Here is a 24,483-nt window from a genome sequence, read left to right as displayed (position 1 = left end):
GGTTCTTAAAGAGACAGGAGCAAAACCGGCGTGTTTCAAAGAGTTTAAAGGGCCAGTGTAACTATAGCAAAGAAGAACTCATGTGAGGCAGTTTACTATGAGACAATAGCAAATAACAACAGGATAGTTTATTAAGGTGGAGGCACAATTTTACATGACATAAGGTATGAGTGAGAAAATGTGTTTTTTTCCTACTGATGACAGCATTCACATTAATTTCACAGATACATACTACATACATATTTTAAAGGCTGAGTCCTTATTGCAGCGGCTTGGGTGTGATTCCAACCTGGGCACTTTTCTGGATTATTCACTCGCTCTCTCTGCCGTTTTTAATTACACTATCCTGAAAAGGCAAACTTTCCCAAGGCTGTCAGTCGGCCTTGTTTTGCTCTTACCTGAGATATATATGAAAGCAACAATGTTGGAAAAATCATCCCTAAGCCTGTTTATGTTCAGCTCTAAATGCCCTGAACCGTCCACCTTACATGCAGATGAAGTAGATTACCTGCTGTTAAGTCACACACATAATCAGATAGCACCTGCAGGCTTTACTTTGCTGCTAGATGCTCCTGATGCACCTCATAGGGAGATCCTTGTGATCCTATCACAGCACTGCACATGCAAGAGAGAAAAAAGATTCATGTATTCTACTGCTGCAAATTATTTTGTCAATGTTTGTATCCAGATGATGTTGCACAGTAAACACCATCTGTTTCTGAACAACAGGACTCAGACTGATTGATGGAGTATTGGCTTAACTGCTTTGATCTTTTGCCCTCATCTCTTTATAGCAGAAAAGTCCCCTGACTATTAAAATAAAATGTACTCCGTCTGATTGTGCATTGACCCAGGGCCTCACACCTACATCGCGTGTCTGCGCCCTCTCATATACATACTGAAACCCTGTGCTCATCTGTTTATCTGCTCGTTCTCTATGACACTTGATCTATACTCTGCTATCACTGCTTATCTCTTTCAGCAATCCCTCTCTCTCTGTGTTTTCTCTCGCTGCTGATCCTCTCTCGGCACTCCTCATTTCCTGTTGACCTTGGTGCCTAATCTAACAAGCCCCATGTCATTACTTGATCAACCCCTCTAAGAGGCATAAGTTGGATTTGGGACTGACAGTGCAGCATGCTCATCCAACCCGCTCCCAATCTGCCTGCACCTCTCCATCCCTAATTCATTCTTACTCTCTCTCTATCTCTCTGCCATCTTTGCTTCTGACAAAAAAAAACTAAACAGAATGGAGATCTTGCCCCCAGCCCATGCTTATCCTTGGGTACATGGGTAAGGGTTTTCGCTCATACGTTTCCCATTCATTTCCCCATAGCTCCTGATAGCTCCATACCACCCTCACCTGCTATGGAAAAGCTTCCAAGGAAGAAAAATTATCCTATTTATTATAATGTCTATAGATTTATGTTTCAGAAATTATTACATTAAAAAAGAAGAAAAGCTTACTTGTCAAACCTGGCAATAAAAATTCACATTCTCCTTTAAATTTTTAAATAAGTTAGTAATGTTTGCACTTGGTAGTTTATCTCCATTGTAATCATATGGAATAATGAACTACTGTTTTACATTTTCATATTTTCTTAAATTGGCCCATAAATACCATAAATTGCACATGTTAATTTTTTTTTAAGGGTTGAATTTTTCTTCAAATCTTTGTGTGTATGTGTGTTGTGTTAGATTTCGCCGTCATCCTATCTCATTATAAAGTCTCCTAATTCTGTTCTGTATTAAGAAATACAGTTATCTTCTAACCCGTCTTCAAAGCTTGTTAGTGAGTTTAAAATGACCATCTTTTTTAACTGAAGGTAAAAGAGTAACCACTGATTATTAGTCAGTTCACTAAAAATAAGAACTAGAAGGAATAAAGTGACATTTTGGAAATATGCTAATTTCTTGCAAGTGTTAACGAGATACTTTGAGAACATATTGATACCTCTGTTATGTATGTCCAAACTATAGCTACTGATATGAGGAGCCATATCCAAAGAGCCAGTTAGCTTAGCCTGTTAGCCTGCCTTTAACTAAGGACTTCCTGCACCTCTAAAGCTCACAAATACACACTTTATATTTTCTAAAAGTGTAATTAGTACAAACAAATTGAAGATGTTTTATTGGGTTTTAGCTAGCTAGCTAGCTTAAGCTCTTGAAGTCCTTGTAGGGATTCTGTTAGACAGAAATAGCTAGCTTTTTCAACTTGCTTTTAATAAATTAAAACATATAACATTTCATTTTTACACATTACTTTTTGTATGGATAAAACATGACACAAAACACGTTAATTAGTTCGCTTTAGGTTCGCTACTAGGCCAATTTGTAAGCTAGCTATCTGTTTCTCTGAGTCTAGCTAGTCAGTCTGAATCAAGCTAGTCAGCTAAAATAGCTGCTAGCTGTAGCTTCATTTACTCGACAGAAATTAGTTATCAATGTTCTCGTCTAATTCTTCAGCAAGAAAGTGTCTAAGCATATTTTTCATGAATAAATGGCACAAATAAGTATGCCTCTGAGAATTGGCTGCTTTCTCAGTTCATTGTTGTTTTTTGGACGACTTATCCGACAAAACAAGTAATAGAAGGCATATTTTATGGTGTAACCTTTAGGTCAGACCAAATTCTTATTTAAACAGAGGCAATAATTGAATACATGAATATAATAGTGAACGAATAGACTCATGTATCCTGTGAACTCTTGTTTAGTTGTGTTTCTTAAGTCCATGTTGTGTCTGTTAGAATGCAGCTTTTCGTAGAAATGTAGTTTTTCTTCACCCATTAGTCCTGCAAGATGAAAGTAATGGCGAAAAGAAAATTCTGAATCCTTTCTGTTTAAAATGATGTCTTGTGCGTGGGTTCCTTTTACATAAATATGTGAAAACTAATCCACTGTAGCTTTGGCAATGTCATGGGAGGAGGCAAACTATGCCATGAGGTTCGTATAGAAAAGCTGCTGATTTACATTAATCACGTGTCATGTGTCAAAGCTCTGACAAATGCTGCTCATTGACCTTGCTTCGACGGCAGCGTAATATGAGTAATGCTCCTGTCTTGATATGAGGCAGGCAGCGCTGACTCTACCGTCAGATCTCCTCCAGCTCTGCTTCGCTGGGATCTGATCACTGTGCCGGCTTGAACTCGCTCCAAGCTCAGAGTCAGCTGACGTTCTGCTAATCTGTCACAATTGGGTTTGGTTCTTCACAGCTGTTTTTCAAGCCCGGGGATTAAATAATCAGAGAGGGGGCAGGTGCATATCACACTCATCTGCTACTTTTTTTATTTGGCATCGAGCTTTGTTTGGAGTTTAATACTCTGGTTGAAAGGTTCACAACACTGAACTGTTAATGAACTTGCAATTTTACCTTAAAATGTAATTATCTTAGTGTAAATGCATGCTCATACTTGTGTGATCACATTAGTCAGAGTATTAGCAGACCAACCCTGACAGGTAATGCTCGTCAACAGCAAATTACAACAGACAAGTTCTGACTTCCTCATCCAGGTACACCTGTTTTACTTCACTAAAATCTAAATGTAGTGGCAACATCTAGGAGCAGATGGTGCTTAAAAAAAACAAAAACTCACAGCTCTAACACTAACACTCTACAGCCACCCAAACTTTGGGATGAAGACAGCTGTTTTGAGACAATGATTGTTAGGGATTTTCTTGTCCCTTGCGGCAATATGTTGCTTACTGGCATAATGTGAACCCTGACTCTTCATCTGGGATGATTTGGATGAGTCCCAGGGTTGCACTACTTTTCTCTTTGTAGGGATTGGCTCTGCAGAGTGTGACAGGCATGCATGAACACTTACAAGACAGTCAGCCACCCGAACAGCGCTTTTAAGAGAGGGTGTTTCCACAGCGCAGACGCACACACACCCTCTCACATTTCCTTACCTCCCCACGAAAGCAGAAACGCATCAGTTGAAGACATGCAGCAATGTGACGTCTCAGATTGGATTTCAGAGGATTTGTTGTGATAAGTCCCCATAAAGCTTGTTTATTTTTTCTGCGGCCTATGTTCGCAACAACAGCGCATTTTTAAGCCAGATGTGCCAAAGATGAGGAGACTCTTTGGAAGGGAAATAGGGATTTCCACACACATGACATTTGTGTGAGAACATATTACATCAGTTTATGCTGTAATGTGTCGCAAGACTGCTGAGTCATCGTCTGCTGGATTGCACTAAAGCCAAACTCTATTCTGCAGGTATTGGATGTATCCCAATAGTGGATTAAATTCTGGATAACAGTTTGGAATCAGTGACGAGTGATTCAGAAACACCATGAATGGTGCAAACAATTGGAATTGTGATTATGGAAGCTCTGGGGGTGCCGGGTTGTTTATGGCAGCTGCTAATGATTTTTAACACAACAAACAATAACACCTGAAAAAAAAGATTCAATTATTACAGGTATATAATTGAAATGCATGCTACGAAATGTTAAATGCGAGCACAATTTACTCCGTACATTAGGAATAAACAAATCAAATTAACACAAGTATAGAAAAACAACCAACAATTACAATCCTAATCAAAGTCACCGTAAAAATCATCCGTGGATTCATGAAGTACTTAAGCTGTGAGCACAAACGACTGTGGCACTGCTTGTGGTTAAGCAGATTCATCTTACGTTTATTTGAAAACAGCAACACACAACTTAAGCTAACTAGCAGCAGCCTGCTAGCTGTAGCTAACATTCTAGAAGTAGCAAACTTTCAGCTCACAACGCTAACTTAGAGTTTGAAGGCAACACGGTCAGACATTCCTCTTTTTTATTGTCCCTTTCAACTTGTTATTGTCACATGTTTGGCCTCACATGGTCCTCAACCTTGTAAGCAATGAGCAAATTGTTGGAATTAGCAGTCCGGGCTTTGTCGGCCCTGACATCATCCACTCTCACCAAAGTAAAGCGGTCCATAATCAGTCGAGTAGCACAGACTTAATGTATTCCACCAAATTGATTAAACATTTGTTGTTGCTGCTCGACTAGAAACTGTAAGACTAGGCCGTTGATGCTATCCAATTCACGCAATTGTACATACCACCACAAAATTACAGCTCAAGACCCTGCTAGCCCCTCCCTCCGGCAGTCGTTGCACATAATGGTAAAATGGTATATAAGTAAATGAAGAGAAAATATACAATAAATTAACACTCTTATATTCAGAAGGAACTTGTTATGGTTTTTACATGTCAAACGTTGGTATTATTTATCTACACAGAGATTTCGATACAATTGATTCTTGCAGTATAACAGTAGCGTTGTGTTTGTTACTGTAACAATATTGTGCTCCCCTGATGTTCCATAGTAGTTTAATAATTTAATGTGGACCTGTGTAGTTTTCTGGTTGTATAAAGCCGACATGCCCATAAATATATGATTGTGACGCGTGTGTAACTATGTGTTTGTTTCTGCAGACGAGAGACACGGCACCCTCAGGCTCAGCAACCTCACTAAAAGCATGTCAGGGAAGTACATCTGCAGAGCCAGCAACACGGCCGGCTCCGACAGCTGCTCCATTAACCTGGAGGTTATCACCTGTACGTACACAGTACAATGACCAACACACACACACACACAGAGTTATGGCTCTCATCAAGTGTAAATACTGAGCTGTGGTCTGTTTCCCAGCTTCCAATACAGGTGTGGTTGCGGCGGCTACACTGGGCTCGATAGTGGGACTGGTGGCCATGGTGCTCTTCCTCATATTCATACTGAGGAGGAGGCGGGACACTGAGGAGGAGATAGCCAACGAGATCAAGTAAGACAAACAGCAGCCACTTTATTAGACACACCTGTAGCGTCTAATGCAATCCAGTACAAAAAACATTTTATGAACTCAGGGATTATAATGTTCACTTTATAGTGACATTAATTCAACCACATGATGACATAGGTCATGTTTAAACAAGTTGTTGTACTGTATTACACCACACTGAGAGGTATTTAAATAGTTTGCATTTTCCATTAACTTTCTTTTGAGGGATAATCTGCACCTAAAACAAGTGCTGTACTTATTCCTTACCTTATTCTATGCTAAGCTAACCTTATGCTAAGCTAAGCTAGCCTAATCATTCCCTAAAATGGTCTAACTAGTCCTATATGTTTATATGCTGAATCTGGCTGGTAATGTGATTGGAAGCAGATGTTTTGAGGTATTTCTACTGGAGTATTGCATTTCTTCTTTTCTTAACACGCATTTCTACTCGTAGCTTTTGCATTAAATCTCTTAATTTCTTCGGGGTAGCACCAGCAGATCTGTAAAATTTACAGCTAAGTAGGAAGAGCACAGCCACATTTTCCTCTTGCATTTTTGTCCATCTCAAATTGTATATGATATTGATTTGACAAGAAAAATGAAACAACGTGCAAAATTTATAATACAAAGATCAAGGCACAAATAAATACATCTCAAATACATTCGAGATTAAAACAGCAACAATATGGTAAATGAGATCATTTTAAAAATACACTTTATAACCACTCAAAAGGTCACTTTTTTTTTTCTTCATTTTCGTGAGTCATGATTTCTTGTTCTCTTTGCATCTCTCTCCACCTCTTCTCTCAGGGAGGACGCTCAGGCACCAAAGCGGGTGTCATGGGCGAAGAGTAACACCGGCTCAGATATTGTATCTAAGAACGGCACGCTGTCCTCCATAGCCACCAGTCCTCGACCCCGAGACCCCCACAAGCCCAACTTCCACTACCCGTACTCCCCCATGTCCGCTTCGGACGCGAGCTCGGTGATCAACGCCTACCAGCTGCGACCTGGAGAAGCAAACACGCTGCAGGGACTTCCTGGTTACAACATGGGCGGCACGCCTTTGCAGAAACAGAAGCGGCTGCCCACGACAAACGGGGCCCCTCCGCAGCTTCTGAGGGGCCCCGCGGTCGCCATCCCCAACAGAACTGAGGGGGCTCAGCCTCAGGTGCCACCTCCACTCACTGTGTCCCCGCAGGTCCGCTCCTCCACCCTGACACGCATGGGAGCTGTCGCTGTCATGGTGCCCGCTCAGAGCCAAGCCGGCTCGCTGGTGTAGCTGACAGGAGAATCCCATTTGGAAAATAAAAGGACAGCGTGGTTGCGGATGGAGAGAAAGCTCGCCTTGAAATGGAAAAGCACTTTCTCGATGAAGACCTGAGCGGCTGTGAGAGATGAAAATGTCTCACATGTGGTTTGTGCTTCTTTTGCACAAACTCTCCCTTCTTTTATTTGTATTTTCTTTTTGTATGCTGCGCTTGGGCTCACTCAAGAGAAATATATATTTTTATTTACACGCCTGTGAAGAGGTCTTAAAAATGGTTTCCAATTGTGTTCTAGGCAGTATAAATAAAAAACGCCAATTATTTTTTATCAAAGTTATGGTAATTCAATGCAACGTGTCTGAATATACCATATTAAAATTTTGATTAGAGTTTTGCAGTTCTTGCCAAATATAATGTTTTGGCTATATTTGTAAAATATACAAAAGAACTGAATATAAACACATTTTTTATAATTTTATTTCTATTGTGCAGTTCCTGGCTGTGTTAAAGGATCACTTTTCAGTCACTTCTCTCAGGCTAACTGCACTATTCAGAGCGAGCAGACCCAGCAAAGTCACTATTCAGGTATTTACAACTTTATATTCAAACGTTTTCTTTCTTTAAACCAACTTTTACTTCTGTTCATGTCGGCTTTTTTTGTATTAATTCAACATACTGTATTGATGTCAGTATGGTTTCATTTGATAGATATATACAGAGAGAACATACTTCATGAGTATTTTGCCTGTTATGGTAGATGGAATGTAACCAAAATAGTGAGTATGACATTGTTGATGGTTTCTGACTATTTTGTTCAAAGTGCTTGGTATAACTTGATTTAATTACTGTAAACAAACATGGCCGTCAGTTCAGGAGATTACTGACGGTCTTGTTTGTTTTTTATAAGTGAACTCTACTGAAAGATTTGGAAAAGATATGTTGATGATGTTAAGCTAAATGTAGCACTTTTATGCAGTTTCGATTGTTTGACAATTTTTCAATAAAGTGTTCTGGAGTGTTTGATTTTTGCATCACTTATAAACACATTATAACTCATGCATACAAAGCATAACATGTAAATAATAAGTCGCAGCAAGGGTGCTAATAAAAAGGCTGATTCCTTTTATGAAAGCCGAGGTCATTTTATTTGGAGTGTGATCAGCAAGTGTCATTTTTAATGTCACAATACAACAAATAACCCAAAAACATTTAATCTATTTATATCTGTGGTAGAACATGAAGCCATTTTTCACACTACAGAACACAATACAGTAACAATACAGTAACTCTGGGATATAGGATCTGAAAGGCCACTTAAGAGTTGGGGGAACTGCATTTGATATAGATGCGTGATGAAGGGTAGAAAAACTATTCTGTGTTAACACTGAGGTCGGTGTTGAATGCTTTTTACAAAATGGAAGAAATAATCCAATCCTCTTTGCACAAATTGAGTGAAACTGTTTGCTTTTCACAGAAAACAAGACTAAAACTCTACATCCACACTAGCAGCTTCATGTGAAACATTTTTTGAATGAAAAGTCAAAAGAAAACTACTTTTGTATTATTACCACTGGAGGCTGTGTCAGAGGAAATGTACTTCCAACAATCACATAGGATTTTTAGTTATGCTAGCAGCACGGAAATGTTGGTAGGCCACTTGGTACACTACTTTGATCAAGACTAAGTAATAGAACCATAAGTTTGGATAATATGGAACGGCATTAAATGATGTTAATGTCTTTCTCATGATGAACTGCTGATCGTTAAAAAAGTTAATGTAGCACGATCAACTCAAATTTTAACGTTGTCCTGTACTTCTCAGCCTCAAGAGTTCTCTGTTTATAGTACTGAGATGCGCATGTTAGCATGCTTACAATGTTAGCACTGAAAACAAGGTTAACAATGTTAGCACCGTAATCGTGATCATGCTAGCATGCCTAGTTAGCATTTTGCTCAAATCCAACACAGCTGTTAGCATGGCTGTATACTCACAGTATTGTTCAAAGGCACAGTGGCTCAGATATGAGTCACTGTCAACAACAGCAGCCTTTGATAGACATCGTCAGCCTTCATCAGTTTCATTCTGTACTTGTGCTTTGAGCTAATGCTAATGTTAGTGTATTACGCTAATGAATAGATGATTGATATATGTCATTCTGGTCCAGTGTAACACAACAGACCGATGGTTTCACATTATTGCACAGCAGTGTAGCTAAAATATCAACAAAATACCCATTTGTATACCAGGAAAAAACAGTTTACTGAGTGATTTACTCTAAATCCCACCATGACCTTTGTCACCTTTGGAAGACCTACAATGCAGCAGGCACTTCTGGAAACCAGTCACACAGTAACAAACCAGAGAAGAAGACCAGAACAACATGGTCACTACAGAAGATCCAGAGAAGAAGACTCATCAGGACTCTGTGAGCAGATTACGAGAAATGATCATCCTCATCACCTCGTTTGTGCCTTCAGGGGAAACAAAAAAAGATTATAAAAAGGTCACAAAACACATGACAGCCCTCATTAATGTAGGGGAAATATTTAATCTGCAACACGAGACAAACAGAGCAGTTTCACTGTTGCAGAAGCTCACCCTCGAGGATCTGATGAACTCTAATGTCACGGACAAACTGCTGCACTGCGTAGTCTTTGAGGTAACCGTACCCGCCGTGCATCTGAAGAGCCTGGTTGCAGATCTGTTGAGTAATACCAGAAGAGAAGATGATAGAACGGCAACAAAATTTGACGTTTGCTTTTATAAAATAAATTATCTTCCTGTACTTAATCGTCACTCACATCAAAGCACTCGTCTGTAGCAAAGAGCTTGGCCATGGAGCAGAGGGAGACGGCATCAGGCCGGTTCTCCTGCAGTGCCGTCGCAGCTTCGCGCACCAGAAGGCGAGACGCAACCAACTTTGTGGCCATTTCTGCCAGTTTGAACTGAAGAAACTACACACACACAGACAGAGACATTCATTCATGATTTTTCAGTAGCAGTGGTTAGATATTTGTGATTCTTGAATGAATAGACTGCAAAAATGCGAGCTCCTGACCTGGTTGTTGGAGAGCGTCTCTCCAAACTGCTTGCGTACCAACAGATGATCCTTCGCTAGCTGCACAGAAGCATGAGCCGCCCCGAGAGAACAGGAGGCTGTTGGCAGAGAGTTGTTTTAAACGCAGCAGACCTCATGTCAAGCAAATAGTGAAAAACTAGTTGTTTTAACCGCTCTTTAAGCAAGATTCGTTTTTGGAAACACCAGCCAATGTTAAAACAGTAGAAGAACAGCAGCACTAACATAGACTATAGATAAGAAGTGAATGTTGCCACCATAATGACAGCCACTGGTGTGTGGACTTTTCTTTTGAAGCTGAAGTTCTGCATTTCTGCTGTCGCCATCTACGTTTTTTGCAGTTAAAAGTGACCACATTTTGATGGGAGGATTGATATGCTTTACTACACCTCTTCCCATGAGAGGTTGCTGTAATAGGGATTTGTTAACACTAAAGTAGCATTGCTCTAAAGCATATCCCACCCTATCATCTATGTTATTATGAGACCATAATTTATAAGAACATCGTGCTGTATAGAAGACTTCAAACTAGCGATTGAGACAAAAACCTGGAGGCTACAACCACTTTATACATTTTTGTTTAGAATCTATTTTAGTTTGCTGACCTAAGCTAATTCAATAACCTAACGCTCATACAAGACAGAGAAAGGCTGTAGCAGAAAAACCCCTTTATGTATTGGTTTTAGCAAGGCTTAGTTTCTGCTTATAAATTACACTTTCCATTCATAAAAAGCAAGAATTCACTATAAAAAAGTTACATAGTTTATGTTTAACCACTTAAAAACTTGCAATATGCACATATCTTAAGCACAAAATGCTAATTCCCACATGCTTAGAAGACTGTCTCACAACCATTTACAAAAGAATAGTTCTGTCACTTAAATGTAAATAAAATATAATGTTGATTTAATGTTGATAAAGTTATTTCCATCATTTTGTTTGGCGATGGATATAAACCTCTTTCTCTTGCACAACAGAGGGTCAACTGCTAGGTCAGTGTTTTTCCTCCTCACCGATATTAATCCTGCCTCCGTTCAGGCCTCTCATGGCGATGCTGAATCCTTGTCCCTCCTCACCGAGCCGGTTGGTCACTGGAACGGCACAATCCTCAAATATCACCGCTCTGGTCGGCTGGGAGTTCCACCCAACCTGGAGGACAGATTAAAAAACACAGCCGACTATGACTTAATCCTGCCATCTAGTGGTTAACGTCTATATAGTAAAATAATGTAATCCAACATTTAAGTGTACATTGAAGCCATATAATGTTTTCTGAACACCATTGAACTCTACCTTCTTTTCTTTTTTGCCAAAACTGAGGCCCGGGGTCCCTTTTTCTATCACCAAACACGAGATGCCTTTTGGTCCTTTACCTCCAGTTCTGCACATCACAACATAGACGTCGGTGTCTCCTCCTCCACTGATGAAAGCCTGAAAGATAACACATGTTTCTGACTCAAGATCCTGTGTCTCAAGAAAATAATATTTGCATATATTTAACGAGCAAAAACAGGTTTCAAATTACCTTTGAACCATTCAAGATGTAATGGTCACCTTTCAGCTGTGCAGTGGTCAGAAGAGAAGCGGCGTCACTGCCACTGCCTGAAATCAAAGATCACTGCTTTATTTTGTTGTATATATATTGCACAGAAAAATCTTAATTTCTTTTCTTTTCTTTTCCATCTTTTTTTCTGGAACATATTAAAACTGACCTGGTTCAGTGAGACAATAGGAAGCAAACTTTTCCATCGCACAAAGATCAGGACAGAACTTCTCTCTCTGCTCTGTGTTGCCAAAAGTGTCAATCATCCAGGCACACATGCTGCAAGGAGAGGAGCGTTATGCAAATAAGCAGGGAAAATAAAACTGTTCGTTAATTAATTAAGCCACTTTTACTCAACCTATACAACCAGCCTCAAGTTAATTTTCATTAAAAAAATCTACTCTATCTTTCATCTGGATTTAACTGCAGGCACATGCCGTAACTGCCATGTAAGTGGGTTCTTACTTGTGGATACTGATGTAAGCTGTGGTGCTGACACATCCTGTGGACAAGGCCTCAAAGATGACTGACGTGTCCAGTCGAGAGAGACCCGATCCTCCGACATCAGGTTGAACGTAGATGCCACCGAACCCCAATTGGGCTGCCTTTCGCATTGTGTCTACTGGAAACATTTCCTGGAGAATATAAAGAACATATGTACTTTAAAAATGATGATGATGTTAAACTATACACAGGACATATTAGACATAGGGTATATTTAGGCAAAATGTAAGACATAAAAGATTTCAGGCTTTACATTTTTCTTGGACTTCACAATTAAAGATAGTGTTGATGCATAAGTACAGTCTAACAAGCAAAAGTCTGATCCTGAGTCTGCTGCCCTGACATCCTCATACTTGCTTCAACATACCTTCTGGTCCCACTCTGCCATGTATGGAGCCATTTCATTAGCTGCAAAGTCAAAGGCCACCTTTTGAAACTCCTTCTGTTCATCTGTGAGTCCATGAGCAGCTGTCAACAACAACAAAAAGAGAACATAGGGGACACATGGATGAAATAATCAAGAACACAGATGTTTTACAGGTTACATAAATTTCAAAAATGATTGGACGTTTTGAGACACGATTCTTCTTAAACAAGTGCTGCAACAAGCGTGATGAAAGTCTCTAGACTGTGAAAAATAAATTATGGGATTACTGATTTTTTTAGTAAAATCCCATGTAACCTGCTAAAGTAGAGGGACGTTAAGGAGGGTGTGTGGCTCCTTCTGCCTTCTGACTGGAGGACCAGGAGGAACGAAAAGAACCAATAGCAGCTTAGCTGAGTAAATTTAGTTTTAAATCCCTGACTAGGAAGAGTGTATTTTGAATTATTAGCAAAAACTGTATTTTTCGTTCAAAATATATCTTGCTTAGTTGCTGGAGAGCTAACGTTATGAAACAGAATAGCAATACAAGTCTGGTAGCTCACAAAGTTACATTTCGTTCATAAAACACCGCTGTCATATTACCTAACAGTTCTCGTTTACCGGGACTTACGGTCGATACATGAAGCTATCCCTCGTCTCTGTGGGCTTCTGTTAAAAATTAAACGATGGTTCCTGCAGATGCTGGAGCCCAATCTGATCATTCTTCCTAGAGGTCCGACAGCCGCCATGTTTACCTTGTTGAGTGTCAGAGAGCCGCTGCCGCTACTGCTGCTGGGAAATGTAGTTGGTGTAGTGTCTCTTATGTGTTGTCGAGTGTGAAATGAATTAACTGTTGCCCCTTGTGGCCGTGGGCGGGAAAACATACTTTAAATTCAGTTAACCAACCATTCACAATATGGTGTTTTCTTTTCACTGGCCTCATGGAGGAGTAAAGAGCTCTTTACGGCTTATCCTCGCATCATAACAAGGCGAAGAAGATGATGTTGTTGGGGATTACTTGGGCATGACGACTAAAAGGTGAGGTTTATGCTTTATCAGAAGTTTTCAAACAGTATATCCTAGCTGAACAAGAGCAATACTTCAGTTATGATTACTTGCTTGTTGTTTTTGTATATGTACGTCTGGTTAACCAGCCCATCGCCGTTAAAAATAAATGTATCATGCTTTTCTATGGGACCTTGCAGGGCTGTCTCCCCTGCAGTGGAGCAGACTGTCCCAGTGGGACTTCCTGTGCACCCACGCAGTACTGCTTGACAGAGACCGAGAAATAGCGGTTACAAAACGAACGGGAGTCGCTGGTAAGTAAATCAAGTACACTAATATGATTTTGTATGTCACGTGTTGTGGTTTTTTTTCTCGCTTTCCCGCGGTTTTTGCTGTGTCGATGGTCTGTTGCCTATCCACCTGAGCCCTAAAGGTACGACTTATCAGCGTTCAGAGACGTTACCTTCTAACCAAAGGTGCATTTCAATCCGCATTTCTTTGAATCGTAAGTCATTTCTGCATTAAATGTGTCGCTAAGGTTATTTGGAGTCTGAATTTCTCTTTCCTCTTAACATCACTGTCCTATGTCTGAATGCTCGTAGAAACATGTTTCTCCTAATTTAAACTGCTAATTTTAAGCGTTTAGTGCAAGTTTACCATGTGCTTTTACCAGGTAACATTTAATTACACCTTATTATGGTTTCGTGTACCCCTAACGTTATAGACTGAACATATTCCGCCTAATTGGACACTTTGACACAGTTTTGAAACTTTCTCCTTCAAGGTAACCACAAAGATGATATCGGCATATTTTTTTGTGATATGCGCTGTTCTGAAACCTCTTTCAGACACGTAATAAAGAAAACAAAACTGGGGATGATTCAGAAAAATTGTGTCATTACCTAGACTCCATTGTTCACAATACTCTCAGCTCTGTCTGCAGCTCATGTAGAAGAGCATCACAGCTGAGAAGAAGGTTGTCAGCACTAGAATAAGTAGATAATGTATTATAATGTAACATATTCTTTATTATAATGTGATTTTTTTTGGTTTACGAAAGCTGCCTTCTTACTATGTGCGCATAGCAATATCTGTGCACAATATAATACAAAAAAATTCACTTCATCTGTTTGGAGCTAGTTTAAAAAAAATGTCTCTTTATAGACTTTAAAAGATGCCACCAAAGAAAAGAGCCAGCGTGAGTCAAAGAACAGGTAAGCACAGTAAATCATGGAGTACAAACTGTTTCTCTGTTGTGTTTTTTAGGACTTATTAATTATTGTTCCCTCAACAACACAGGCAAAGATGACGATGGTGCAAACGAAACGGTTGCTACTAAAAGGAAAGCATCAGTACCAGCAAAGGGCCGCTCAAAATCACCTGTTTCTCCAGAGTACAGTCACTGGCTGATGAAGTCTGAGCCGGAGAGCCGCTTTGAGAACGGCATCGATATGAAGGTAAGGAGCATCGACAGCCTCTTCAGCACAGTCTGTTCTCCTGCACTTGTCTAATGCTTCTGGTTCATTCTGTAGTTCGGGATCGAGGATCTGAAGGCTCTGCCCGATCAGACCGACTGCTGGGACGGCGTCAGCAATTACCAAGTAGAGCCAGACTATTTATTCTAACCAGCCTTGTGCAAATTATCTTATTTTCTCTGTTGGAATGTTCCTTTTAAATTCTCCATCTTCTGCAGGCACGCAATTTTATGAGGCAGATGAAAGAAGGGCAGTTGGCTTTCTTCTACCACAGCAACTGCAAGGAACCTGGAATAGCAGGAGTCATGAAAGTAAAGCTGTCCCTCTTACCCTGCTGATAATATTTTTATTATTTTATACAAAGCTGCAAACAGACTTGACATTCTGCTGTATTTCCTTCTCTAGATCGTGAAGGAAGCTTATGTGGACCACACTCAGTTTGACAAGAAAGACGCGCATTTTGATGCATCTAGTAAACCCAACAACCCAAAGTGGAGCATGGTAAACACATTCAGGAATTAAATGTACAATTACTAATAATCATCATCATGCATGAAAGTTAAAGTTATGTTTTTTCTCAGGTGGACGTCCAGTATCAGAGGATGCTGAAGCGTTTTCTTCCTCTGTCCGAGCTGAAGAAGTATCACCTGCAGCATCGCTCCAAAGACGGGCCCCTAAAGGACATGGCGCTTTTTACGAGGGCCAGGCTCTCTGTGCAGCCCCTAACTACTGGTATGTAAAGATGTCCACACTGCAGTAGTCCAGAGTGTTTTTAAACACAGGAAAATGTAACTGATAATTTATTCTACTGTGTAGTTTCAGTGTTTTTTCAGCACATAGTGACGGGCTAGTTCTTCTGCTTTTTCTCTGCAGAGGAGTTTGAGTTCGTCCTGGGTTTGGAGGATGAAGAGCCTCTGTGAGACAATGAAGAAGCAAGAGTTTATGAGCTTTATAATAATAGTTTATAATAAATCTTATTAATTATGTTTTTTGACAAACTTTGGCTTACGTCTAATTTTTTCACCTAAACCTCTGAATGGTACAGAGCGAGTTTGTTCTTGTTGGACAACTTTAGCCAGTGTGTTCAAAACCTTGATACCTGAAATTGACATAAATCCCATTTAGTTTCATGTAGATTTTGCAGACTGAATCTTTAATTGCGGCAGTTTTCATTCAGTTGAACAGCTGCTCTGTTTGATCTTTACTTGGAGTTGGTGATGCTGCTCCTTTTTGCAAAGGTAGTATAAGACACACATTTCACACACTCATTGCAGTAAGGATGCAGAAATCAATACTTTATATTACTGATTAATCTGATCTGTCATATTCTTCAGTAACCATTGGTTTAGTCCATTAAACATACAGAATTACTTAAACGATTAATTATATAAATAGCTGCAGATCTTCTGTCGACTGACTTTGGGCTGAAATTGTTTTCATGATTGAATAATCTCATTAATTAGTCAAAAAAAGACACAAAAAAAAGCTCATCGCACTTTCCCAGAGCTTAAAGTAACGTCTTCAAATTGCTATGGTGTTCAGCTATCAGTCCAAAATCTTCACTCCTCATTAATTATCATAAATTAAAACGAACCAGCAGTTCCTGTATTTAAGAAGCTGGAAAAAGCATGTGTTTAGTACTCTAGATAGCTGGCTATTAACTTTCTTTTGATTGAATAAATGTAGCTTTATACCGACTGTATTGCTTCAGCATTAATTTGCAGTTTGTAATGATGCAAAGGCAATATAGGAACCAATTACTAAGCCTCTGTGTTGCTCTTTGTATTAAGGATCCATATTTATTTGAAAATTACATTATGTGTTTAAAACTGTCGCATCCTTTTAAATGACTCTCAATTAGCAAAACTCTTCCACGTATGTAAATCATGTAGCAGACAGTGTCAGTGTGTTGTATGAATTTTGATATGCAGGTTCTAAATGACGTGTTTTAAGTACTTTGTCCACCCACTCGTATACTTTCACTAATTACTGCAACACACTGAGTCAGAGCTTTTTTTTCCATTTGGCATCAATTTATTTGACTTTGAGGGACAAGGAAGAATCGATTAGCATTTTGCAAAAGATAGATAGTTCTACTGTAACTTTTTCTCTGGTTAAAAGACTAAAATTATGTTAGAGGCAGGAGGATTTCATTTGCTTGATACACTTAGGCACGACTCTCGAGTCCCTAATACAAGAGGATACAGAAGACTTCATACTATCAGACCTTTTTCCCTAACACCACTGCAATGCTGAGGTAAAGCATATGAACATGAAGGTCGTTTTTGTGGCACCATGATTACGTATGAATAATCAATGTACACGAGCTGGACCGGGAAACATCGTTAAAGGTTTTAGCTGGTCTTATTTACAGATAAAAAAAAAAGTGGGATAATACTTTTATGAAGGAAAGATTCCAGTTTCTGCTTTTTTTGTGCAAACACGGACAAACACAAAGAGAGAAATTGTTCAGCAAATAGCAGTGCAAAGTTATCTCATTTCTTGACCTTATAACAGTGTTAGGAATGATCTCTTTTAAGGTGGAATGTTGGAGATACAATTTGTTGAAAGACAATTTAGTTGCGTTATTTAGGAGATTAGAAATTATCCAAACAAAAGAAGCGTTAATCCGACTGTAACAAACAGAAAGCTTAAAAATTCAAGAATATCACATGAAAGATTTTACACAGTGGACATGGCGACACGTGATTAGTTTGATTCCCATAAAGAAAAGAGGAAAAGAAATGCATTAATGAGGAAGGACAAGACCAGCAGCCTGAAGCCACGCTGAACGCCTCATGCAAACTGTTTCATTGTTCCCATACTGCAGTGCTGTATGTCGGCCTCCCTTCTTCCTCCCTTTACAAGCCGCGGCTGCAAATAAAAACAGCTGCTGCACCAGATGCTGTACAGTCGACAGGTTCCTCCACCACAGACGCTGATGATGAGTCTGGTGGGAGGAGAGACTGCAGGGTGGTGGGGTTATTTTTTTTTTACCCGCTCTCCTCCTTCGCCGCCTGCTCCAGCGCGCTCTCCGAAGCAGCCGAGCCCTCGAACCTCTGAGAGGCGATGGCGGCCTGGTGGGACATGCTCTTCCTCACCACGTCCCCTTTCCTCCATAGTGTGATTTCCTGTGAAGGATTCAGAACTTATTGCACTTACATTACAATTATACATCAGTCTAAAATCTGTCCTAACACATTTGCATAAGGACAACTACTTGTTGTTATCGAGCACCAAAACCTTCAGTTAGAACAAGTATTCATGCAACCGCAGCTAGTTTATGGACTCTTTATGCATGAAAGCTAAAGACCATTCCATTGTTCTTACAATTATATTACTAACATTTAAATCAGCTTTTATCACTAACATCTTCTTGGTTTGCAAAATGCTCTCCTTCGCCGATAGCGAAAGAAAAACAAATATGCTTTATGCTCTACAGTGGATTAGTGTAATCTTTTGTCCAGTCGGTCCACAAACTGTTTCACATTAAAATCTAATTTATTTAGTGAAACATTTGATTTGCTGTACAAATAAACAGAAAGCTTTCCCTAATATTAAAATGCAACATAATACTGCACATCCAAACAGTGACACTGACTACATTTGGATATGAAAGAAACAAGTCAGCTTTAATTTCTCTTGAGATGTTTCTCTTTTGAATCACTACCCTTTCAACCACAGTTATTTATTTCTCATAGCATCTTTTATTATTATTCTTTAGTAAAGCACAGCTGTTACTAATAGCATTAAACAATAACTCAGTTCCATCAAGTATCTCAGTGAGCCAGCACTAACCTAAACAGAAAATGCTCTGCATCTAAATGTTATGCATTAAACCTGTGATCTTCATGCAATATGCAGGATATGTGTGCAGCTAAAAAACTCCTAAAGGAAACAAGTTATATATGTCATGCTAACTGTATGCAGTGTGCTCTATACAATAATAAGCACAGTACTAGGGCTGGAAGTAGCATTTAAATTAGTTGGCTAAAATAGGAACTGGCAGCTGAGCTGTCCGAACCTTAAATGGCAATGTTATTGTTTTGGTTGATTGTTTAGTTTGTATTGTTAGTATTTTTTAGTTTATGAAATGTACCAAAGATAAGAAACTGAGAAAAGCATCAAATCAGCATTTTAGTGGCAGCAGCTGCAGCTGCTGGTAGTTTTGCTTAAAAATGACTTCAACAATTAATTAATTATATCAAAATTGTTGTAAATGTATTTTTGCCAAACGATTAAATTTACTAATTGCTTAAAAACGAATACAATTTTTGCGTATGACGAAATTAGCACACAGTAAATGTTACAGAAGCTGCATCAATTGATGCTAAATTGCAACTTTTGAACTCCACTTTTAACTAAACTTCACAAAGAGAAAGCTAAAAGTCTTACAGAAAGAGTTTTTTTGCATCCAAGATATTTCTTTTGCTCAGATGCATTACAGCCAAAAACTCGAGCAATCGAACAACGTTACTTTTTGCTCCTATTCAACGTACATCTTCCTACATGGGAGAACCTGGGTTAAACTCTGCCAGCAGTATTATACATGGCCAAGTTATCAACATACTGCTAGAATTCAGTACGGTAAGTGTTGATCAGCATTTGTTACAAGTAGCCCACCTGCTGTTTGAAGTAGCGTCTCTCCTCCTCGTCGATCAGCACCAGGTTCAGGTAGTAACGCACGGAGAACTTCTTGTTGATGTCTCTCATGGTGGGAGTCAGATCATAACCAGCCAGAAATAACCGGATAGGAATAGACTCTCCTGGATTATGAAATACATTGTGACAGGTTGGATCATGTCAGTCTTGACTAAATGAAGAGACACTTGCAGATTAAAATATAAGAGCAGTGGAAATGTTGCTGGAGGGCTCATCTGAGGACAACCGAATGATTGACAGGAATTATGAAAGCGTGTGGTTTACCTCTGACCGGAGCTCCGTCCATGATCTCGTACTTGGCGATGGTGTCATTTTCATGGTACACACTCGGGCCGGTGCCTGTTGTCTCACGTTTGATGATGTCAATCTCCATGTGCTTAATCTTAATCCTCACCAGCAGGAAATAGATTTTTCCCACGATTACATCTTTAAGATGGTACCTGTCACAGGAAACAGAGACACAAGCAAAGGAAGAGATTGAAGGCTTGTAGTAGCTAGTAGTTTAGTGAATGAGAGAACTGCTTTGATAACTTCTCAAATATTTAATAAATGATGGATCCGTTTTAAACAGAATATTTTTGGGTTTTGGACTTTAAGTTGCACAAAACAAAAAATTTTAACACCTCTGGGCCTCAGAACTTGCAGTTTTCAAAAATTATACAGACCAAATAATCCATTTGAATTGTATTTTTTTATCCCTACTTTCTTCCCACACAACCCACTTGTATTATTTCTGTCTGATTTAATTGTGCTTACTCATGTCCACTGTTTTATCTTTACAATATACACATAGTTTAAGTGGCTGTAACTACTGTGGTTGCTTATTTATAAATCACTCATTGTACCAGAATGTGCTGCAGAAATTTTGCTTGCTAATAGTGGTATTTTCAAAAGGCATTTAGGGACCCTGTATCTGTTTGGATTTTGGATCTTTGCAGAACCTTGTTCTTCGATCTGCAACTGGATTTGTTAACATTTCCTTCCGTTCCATTTCGTTTATTGTTTCCCTCCTTTAAAAATGACTTTCTAAACTCAAGTGCCATAAAATAATTTTAATAACTTGTGTGATCTTGTTAAAATAACTGGTTAAATTAATATTAGTGTTGTCATGTTTTTAGCTCTGGAACAATTAGCTGGTTTATCTGGGGAATTTTAGCTCACAACAAATTTGATGGTTGATTACGTTTTTAAGTAATTTATAAAGCAAAAATGACAAAAACAGGATCTGGCTTGAACTCCTCAAAATTGAGGTTTTGTATATTTCCTGTTTTATATCATTTTAATGATACATATGCAATTATTATTGCTTTGGACCATTTGGACTGATCAGGCTAAACATAGAAACTGCAGACATCACCTTAGACTCATTTTTTCTTGACATTAATAACATCCAGTTCATTAACAAAACTGTCAACTATTTTATAATGACAAACAATAGTTTATTGCTTACTTGGATTTGTTGTACTCAAACTCAATGTGGAGACAATCCTCAATGCCTACTTCCATTTTAATGGAGGAGTTGAGTTCAGGGTAAGTGCTCAGGGTGTGGACCACAATGTCCATCTCTTTACTGATGTCATTAAGTCTTCTGATCACTGTGGCGCGAAGGAAATATCTGCAGAGACAAAAAAAGCATAGGCCAGTTAAATATAGACATCCAACCACATAACAGGCAGGTTAAAGAGTGACACTTGCAGTCATTTATTGCGCCACCTAAAGTGAAGTGAATGATCACACTTACCTTAGCTTGACATTCTGGCCTGTGTAGGACTCGTAGGGTTTTTCAACATGAGTGAACTCAAAGTCGAAGGTCTGCGACTGAGTCATCTCACCCGGTCTTGCGAGATCTTTCACCAGGGACACAAACTCATGATGGTTTCCTCTGTCGTAATACAGCTCTAGTAAACAAAAAAAGGAAGATTTAATCAACATTTTGGTTTGACTGTGCATTTGGTCCAGTTGTAGGGAATAATTATAAACAAATTGTAATGCATAATTAACTTTTTAAACCTTCAATAATGAACGTTTTTGGTCACTTAATAGCAACAGAAACATTAACAGTTGTATTTACACATCCAGCAGATACTGAGCAACAGTTTTAAGTCACTTGTCTTGTTTCTGTCCAGATAATGAATATAACTCCATGTGCTCTTCATTAAGCTATTTTTTGTCTCTGTATCTACCTACTCCTCAGGGAAATACCGGACTCTTTCGCTTCAGTATTTTGGACTGTAAGGTGAGCTTCTTTAGTGACTGAAAATGATCTAAGACAATAATGTGAATACAATATTCATAATTTGTTGTATTATATATATTTAGACATTTAGATGTTATTTTGAAATATGTTATATCATACATTAACTATTTCTTCTAACATGGTTTGAATAGTCTTAAAAAAAGTAGAAAACAACTTGAGAAGATTGGTAATTGCTTTTAAAGACTTTCTTGTAGAGATGCACGATATTGGATTTTTTTGCCGATATCCGATGTGCCGATATTTTCCAACCCTTTTTGCCGATTTTATACCGATATATAAGGCGCATGTTTTTTTCCACCTAATTGCAGAGAACATCAAGTCTCCCCTGCAGTGGAATTGATATCATGCCTACTCTTATTGTAGTGGCCAAAAACTGCCATACCGCAGACATCTTGCACCCTTCTTCACGCTTGAGGGAAGTGACGTAGTGCAGGCCAAGTTAATGTCGTAGCATTACGTCAAGCTTTTTTAGGGAATCATCGAGCATTTAGGCAGAATTAAAGCGCTGTTTTACTGGTGGAAAATATCGGCAGAAAAATGACATATCTGCCGATGCCGATATGTCATTTTCAAGCCATATACCGATAACGTGCAGATAATATCGTGCATCCCTACTTTCTTGGCTTTTCAAACAACACTAGGTGTGTCTCATTACATTGCACCTAATGTATGTAATTATAACACATGAAAGGCCCAATCAAGTATTAAACAATATGTTTTGGGCAAAGATAATGTGTACACGTAATATAACAATATTAAAATAGTATAGTTCATTTACCATCATTAAATATATGTGGGGGGGAATAAGGATGTGTACTCCTGTTGCTTTAAGGTAAAATGTGTAGCATCACTCCCAACACAATAAATTCAGTAAGTCCCTAGTATAAATGCCGTTTGATGGAGGTCCATCCTTTAATAATGTAAAAAGGGGGTATTATTATAAGCTAGCTATACAACGTGTAAAAATATGAACGTTATTATAGTTTTTACCCACCTATTTGGCCAACAAACTCAATTTTGATGCCCTGGTGCTCCAGCCTCTTCCCGGGGTTCTTCAGTGTGACATTCACCTTTCCGCTGACTGTTTCCCCATCATAGAAAAGAAAGTATTTGTCTTTCTTTCCATCCTCAGTCTTGTGTTCAGCCTTCTTCCTCGTTTCAGCGTCATTCAAGACCACATCAATATCTGCACTCTGTCCAAAACTAAAGAAACTCATTGTAACGTCAAGTGTGTGCCGTTTTACACTGACTTGTTAGCAAATTAAACCAAAAACCCTGCTGATGTTTCAAAGTAGAAAACAAACACACAATAAGGCCTGCAGGGTGGGCGTCCTCAGTTCCTTCTCTGAGCATACAACACACTATTAAACGTGGAAAGTCGAAGCTATGTTACAGAAAACTCTATATTAGCTACATGTCCATAATCATTTCCAACGACGAAGCAAAATAGCGATACGATGGCACAACGAAAACGCACGATAATAAGTCCATCAGCAAAATTAGCCGCTTCTTTTTTCCTCTCTTCACCTTAATGTCTCCAATAAACAGTCTACATCGGCCTGAAATTACCCTGCTTTCTAATGGACACAATCCTCACTGTGTAAATGTATATTACATGTTTGTTTTCAGTAAGAAAAGACGGTGAATGTTGTCAAATGATCAGGATGTACGCCACCTGCATCGCATTGACTACTTCCGGGTGGCACTTTTCAAAATAAAATCCAGTAAGTACTTAGGGATGGCGCTCCAAACCGGATGTAACGGCTTTTACATTTGTATTTTATAGTATTTTACCAAATAAATACATCAAGTGTTTCTGTTCTCTGCATTTTTCTCTCTTAATATGGAGCTAATAACTGCCATGAAAACTTACATAGTAGTTTTTTAACGTCTCTTTAATGCCTTTTATTAGAGAGAACAAACATAAATAGTCGAAGCAGGTACATTACATGAGATTGCAATAAACACCTACATGTAAAAAACAAACAAAACAAAAACCAAAAGACGCTGCAGCCCTATTAACACTCAGGTCTGTTCATCAATCAAAACCTCATTTTACCTCAAGTTATAAAAAACATTTCAGATTTTCCAAAACTTGTCAGGTTTGTTTTTTGTGAAATAGCTTATCTTTTCAAGAGCTAAGTGAAAAGTCATTCCTTTTAACACTACTATTGTACAACATCATCTAGCATTAGTGTTTTGTAATGTTTTGTTGCCACTGTATGAAAGTCATTCATGTACAAGAGACACCAACAGTAATGTTCACTGAAATATCTTCAGCCTCCTGTCACCATATTGAGCCTTACAGTAACAGTCCCTGATGTCTTTCCCTCATGCTAGATACAGGAGCTGATGCTCATGCGTTACCATTCCCCTTATATCAAACACTACAAGAAAGATCACAGCTACACTCTGCTAAGCTAAAACGTGTTGTCTTTGGTTGATTCAGACTAAAGCCTCCATTTCAGTGAGCAAGGCCAGTTAGCATTTGCAGCTTATAAAACAACCTGCCAGGTGTACTTGTATGAATAACGAGAGGATTTTTTAGCTTC

General features: G+C 38.9%; 4 protein-coding genes across 5 annotated transcripts in view; 2 read left to right on the top strand and 2 right to left on the bottom strand.

The window, feature by feature from the left end:
• esamb (endothelial cell adhesion molecule b) overlaps nucleotides 1–7,058 on the top strand; it is a 46,672-nt gene extending 39,614 nt beyond the window's left edge. The window contains exons 5-7 of the mRNA XM_069669058.1: nucleotides 5,436–5,558; nucleotides 5,650–5,779; nucleotides 6,587–7,058. Coding sequence (XP_069525159.1) covers nucleotides 5,436–5,558; nucleotides 5,650–5,779; nucleotides 6,587–7,058 — 725 coding nt within the window. The remainder of the gene's footprint in view (nucleotides 1–5,435; nucleotides 5,559–5,649; nucleotides 5,780–6,586) is intronic.
• Nucleotides 7,059–9,024: 1,966 nt separating this feature from the next.
• On the bottom strand, nucleotides 9,025–13,288 carry acad8 (acyl-CoA dehydrogenase family, member 8). The gene is made up of 11 exons (XM_069668879.1): nucleotides 13,164–13,288; nucleotides 12,536–12,636; nucleotides 12,130–12,299; nucleotides 11,834–11,943; nucleotides 11,647–11,723; nucleotides 11,415–11,552; nucleotides 11,135–11,270; nucleotides 10,104–10,201; nucleotides 9,847–9,999; nucleotides 9,644–9,746; nucleotides 9,025–9,516 (listed from the first exon to the last, which is right to left on the bottom strand). Exons 1-11 carry the CDS (start codon nucleotides 13,279–13,281, stop codon nucleotides 9,461–9,463), a joined length of 1,260 nt encoding a protein of 419 aa, XP_069524980.1. The 5' UTR covers nucleotides 13,282–13,288; the 3' UTR covers nucleotides 9,025–9,460.
• A 237-nt stretch (nucleotides 13,289–13,525) lies between these two features.
• thyn1 (thymocyte nuclear protein 1) lies at nucleotides 13,526–15,953 on the top strand. Of its 2 annotated transcripts, XM_069668857.1 has the most exons (9): nucleotides 13,526–13,570; nucleotides 13,738–13,851; nucleotides 14,702–14,751; nucleotides 14,837–14,994; nucleotides 15,070–15,138; nucleotides 15,231–15,323; nucleotides 15,418–15,513; nucleotides 15,594–15,744; nucleotides 15,886–15,953. In XM_069668857.1, the coding sequence occupies exons 3-9, from the start codon at nucleotides 14,712–14,714 to the stop codon at nucleotides 15,930–15,932; spliced, it is 654 nt and encodes a 217-aa protein (XP_069524958.1). In that variant the 5' UTR covers nucleotides 13,526–13,570; nucleotides 13,738–13,851; nucleotides 14,702–14,711; the 3' UTR covers nucleotides 15,933–15,953. The 2 variants fall into 2 exon arrangements, with proteins under 2 accessions (XP_069524958.1, XP_069524959.1); XM_069668858.1 differs by lacking the exons at nucleotides 13,526–13,570; nucleotides 13,738–13,851 and adding an exon at nucleotides 13,934–14,042.
• Nucleotides 15,954–17,023: 1,070 nt separating this feature from the next.
• Nucleotides 17,024–23,598, bottom strand: LOC138597276 (vacuolar protein sorting-associated protein 26B-like). The gene is made up of 6 exons (XM_069668856.1): nucleotides 22,926–23,598; nucleotides 21,416–21,572; nucleotides 21,125–21,289; nucleotides 19,939–20,114; nucleotides 19,636–19,778; nucleotides 17,024–18,143 (listed from the first exon to the last, which is right to left on the bottom strand). Exons 1-6 carry the CDS (start codon nucleotides 23,146–23,148, stop codon nucleotides 18,006–18,008), a joined length of 1,002 nt encoding a protein of 333 aa, XP_069524957.1. The 5' UTR covers nucleotides 23,149–23,598; the 3' UTR covers nucleotides 17,024–18,005.
• Between the last annotated feature and the right edge of the window lie 885 nt (nucleotides 23,599–24,483).

This window comes from Semicossyphus pulcher, unplaced genomic scaffold (assembly GCF_022749685.1).
Source record: "Semicossyphus pulcher isolate SPU_LCO1_2020_fin unplaced genomic scaffold, fSemPul1.0.p SCAF_19, whole genome shotgun sequence".
Lineage (NCBI taxonomy): Eukaryota > Metazoa > Chordata > Actinopteri > Labriformes > Labridae > Semicossyphus > Semicossyphus pulcher.
Note: the sequence above shows the minus strand (reverse complement) of the source record. Positions and strands in the feature narration are given on the sequence as shown.

Coding starts and splice junctions, on each gene's coding strand:
- LOC138597276 (XM_069668856.1), bottom strand. CDS start 23,148: ATGAGTTTCTTTAGTTTTGGACAGAGTGCAGATATTGATGTGGTCTTG. Junction 21,573..22,925: donor TGAGTTTGTTGGCCAAATAG/GTGGGTAAAAAC, acceptor TTTGTTTACTAG/AGCTGTATTACGACAGAGGA. Junction 19,779..19,938: donor GGACGGAGCTCCGGTCAGAG/GTAAACCACACG, acceptor TTCATAATCCAG/GAGAGTCTATTCCTATCCGG.
- acad8 (XM_069668879.1), bottom strand. CDS start 13,281: ATGGCGGCTGTCGGACCTCTAGGAAGAATGATCAGATTGGGCTCCAGC. Junction 10,000..10,103: donor AGACGCTCTCCAACAACCAG/GTCAGGAGCTCG, acceptor GTGTGTGTGTAG/TTTCTTCAGTTCAAACTGGC. Junction 9,517..9,643: donor AGTTCATCAGATCCTCGAGG/GTGAGCTTCTGC, acceptor TTTCCCCTGAAG/GCACAAACGAGGTGATGAGG.
- thyn1 (XM_069668857.1), top strand. CDS start 14,712: ATGCCACCAAAGAAAAGAGCCAGCGTGAGTCAAAGAACAG. Junction 15,139..15,230: donor ACGGCGTCAGCAATTACCAA/GTAGAGCCAGAC, acceptor CATCTTCTGCAG/GCACGCAATTTTATGAGGCA. Junction 15,324..15,417: donor GAATAGCAGGAGTCATGAAA/GTAAAGCTGTCC, acceptor TTCCTTCTCTAG/ATCGTGAAGGAAGCTTATGT.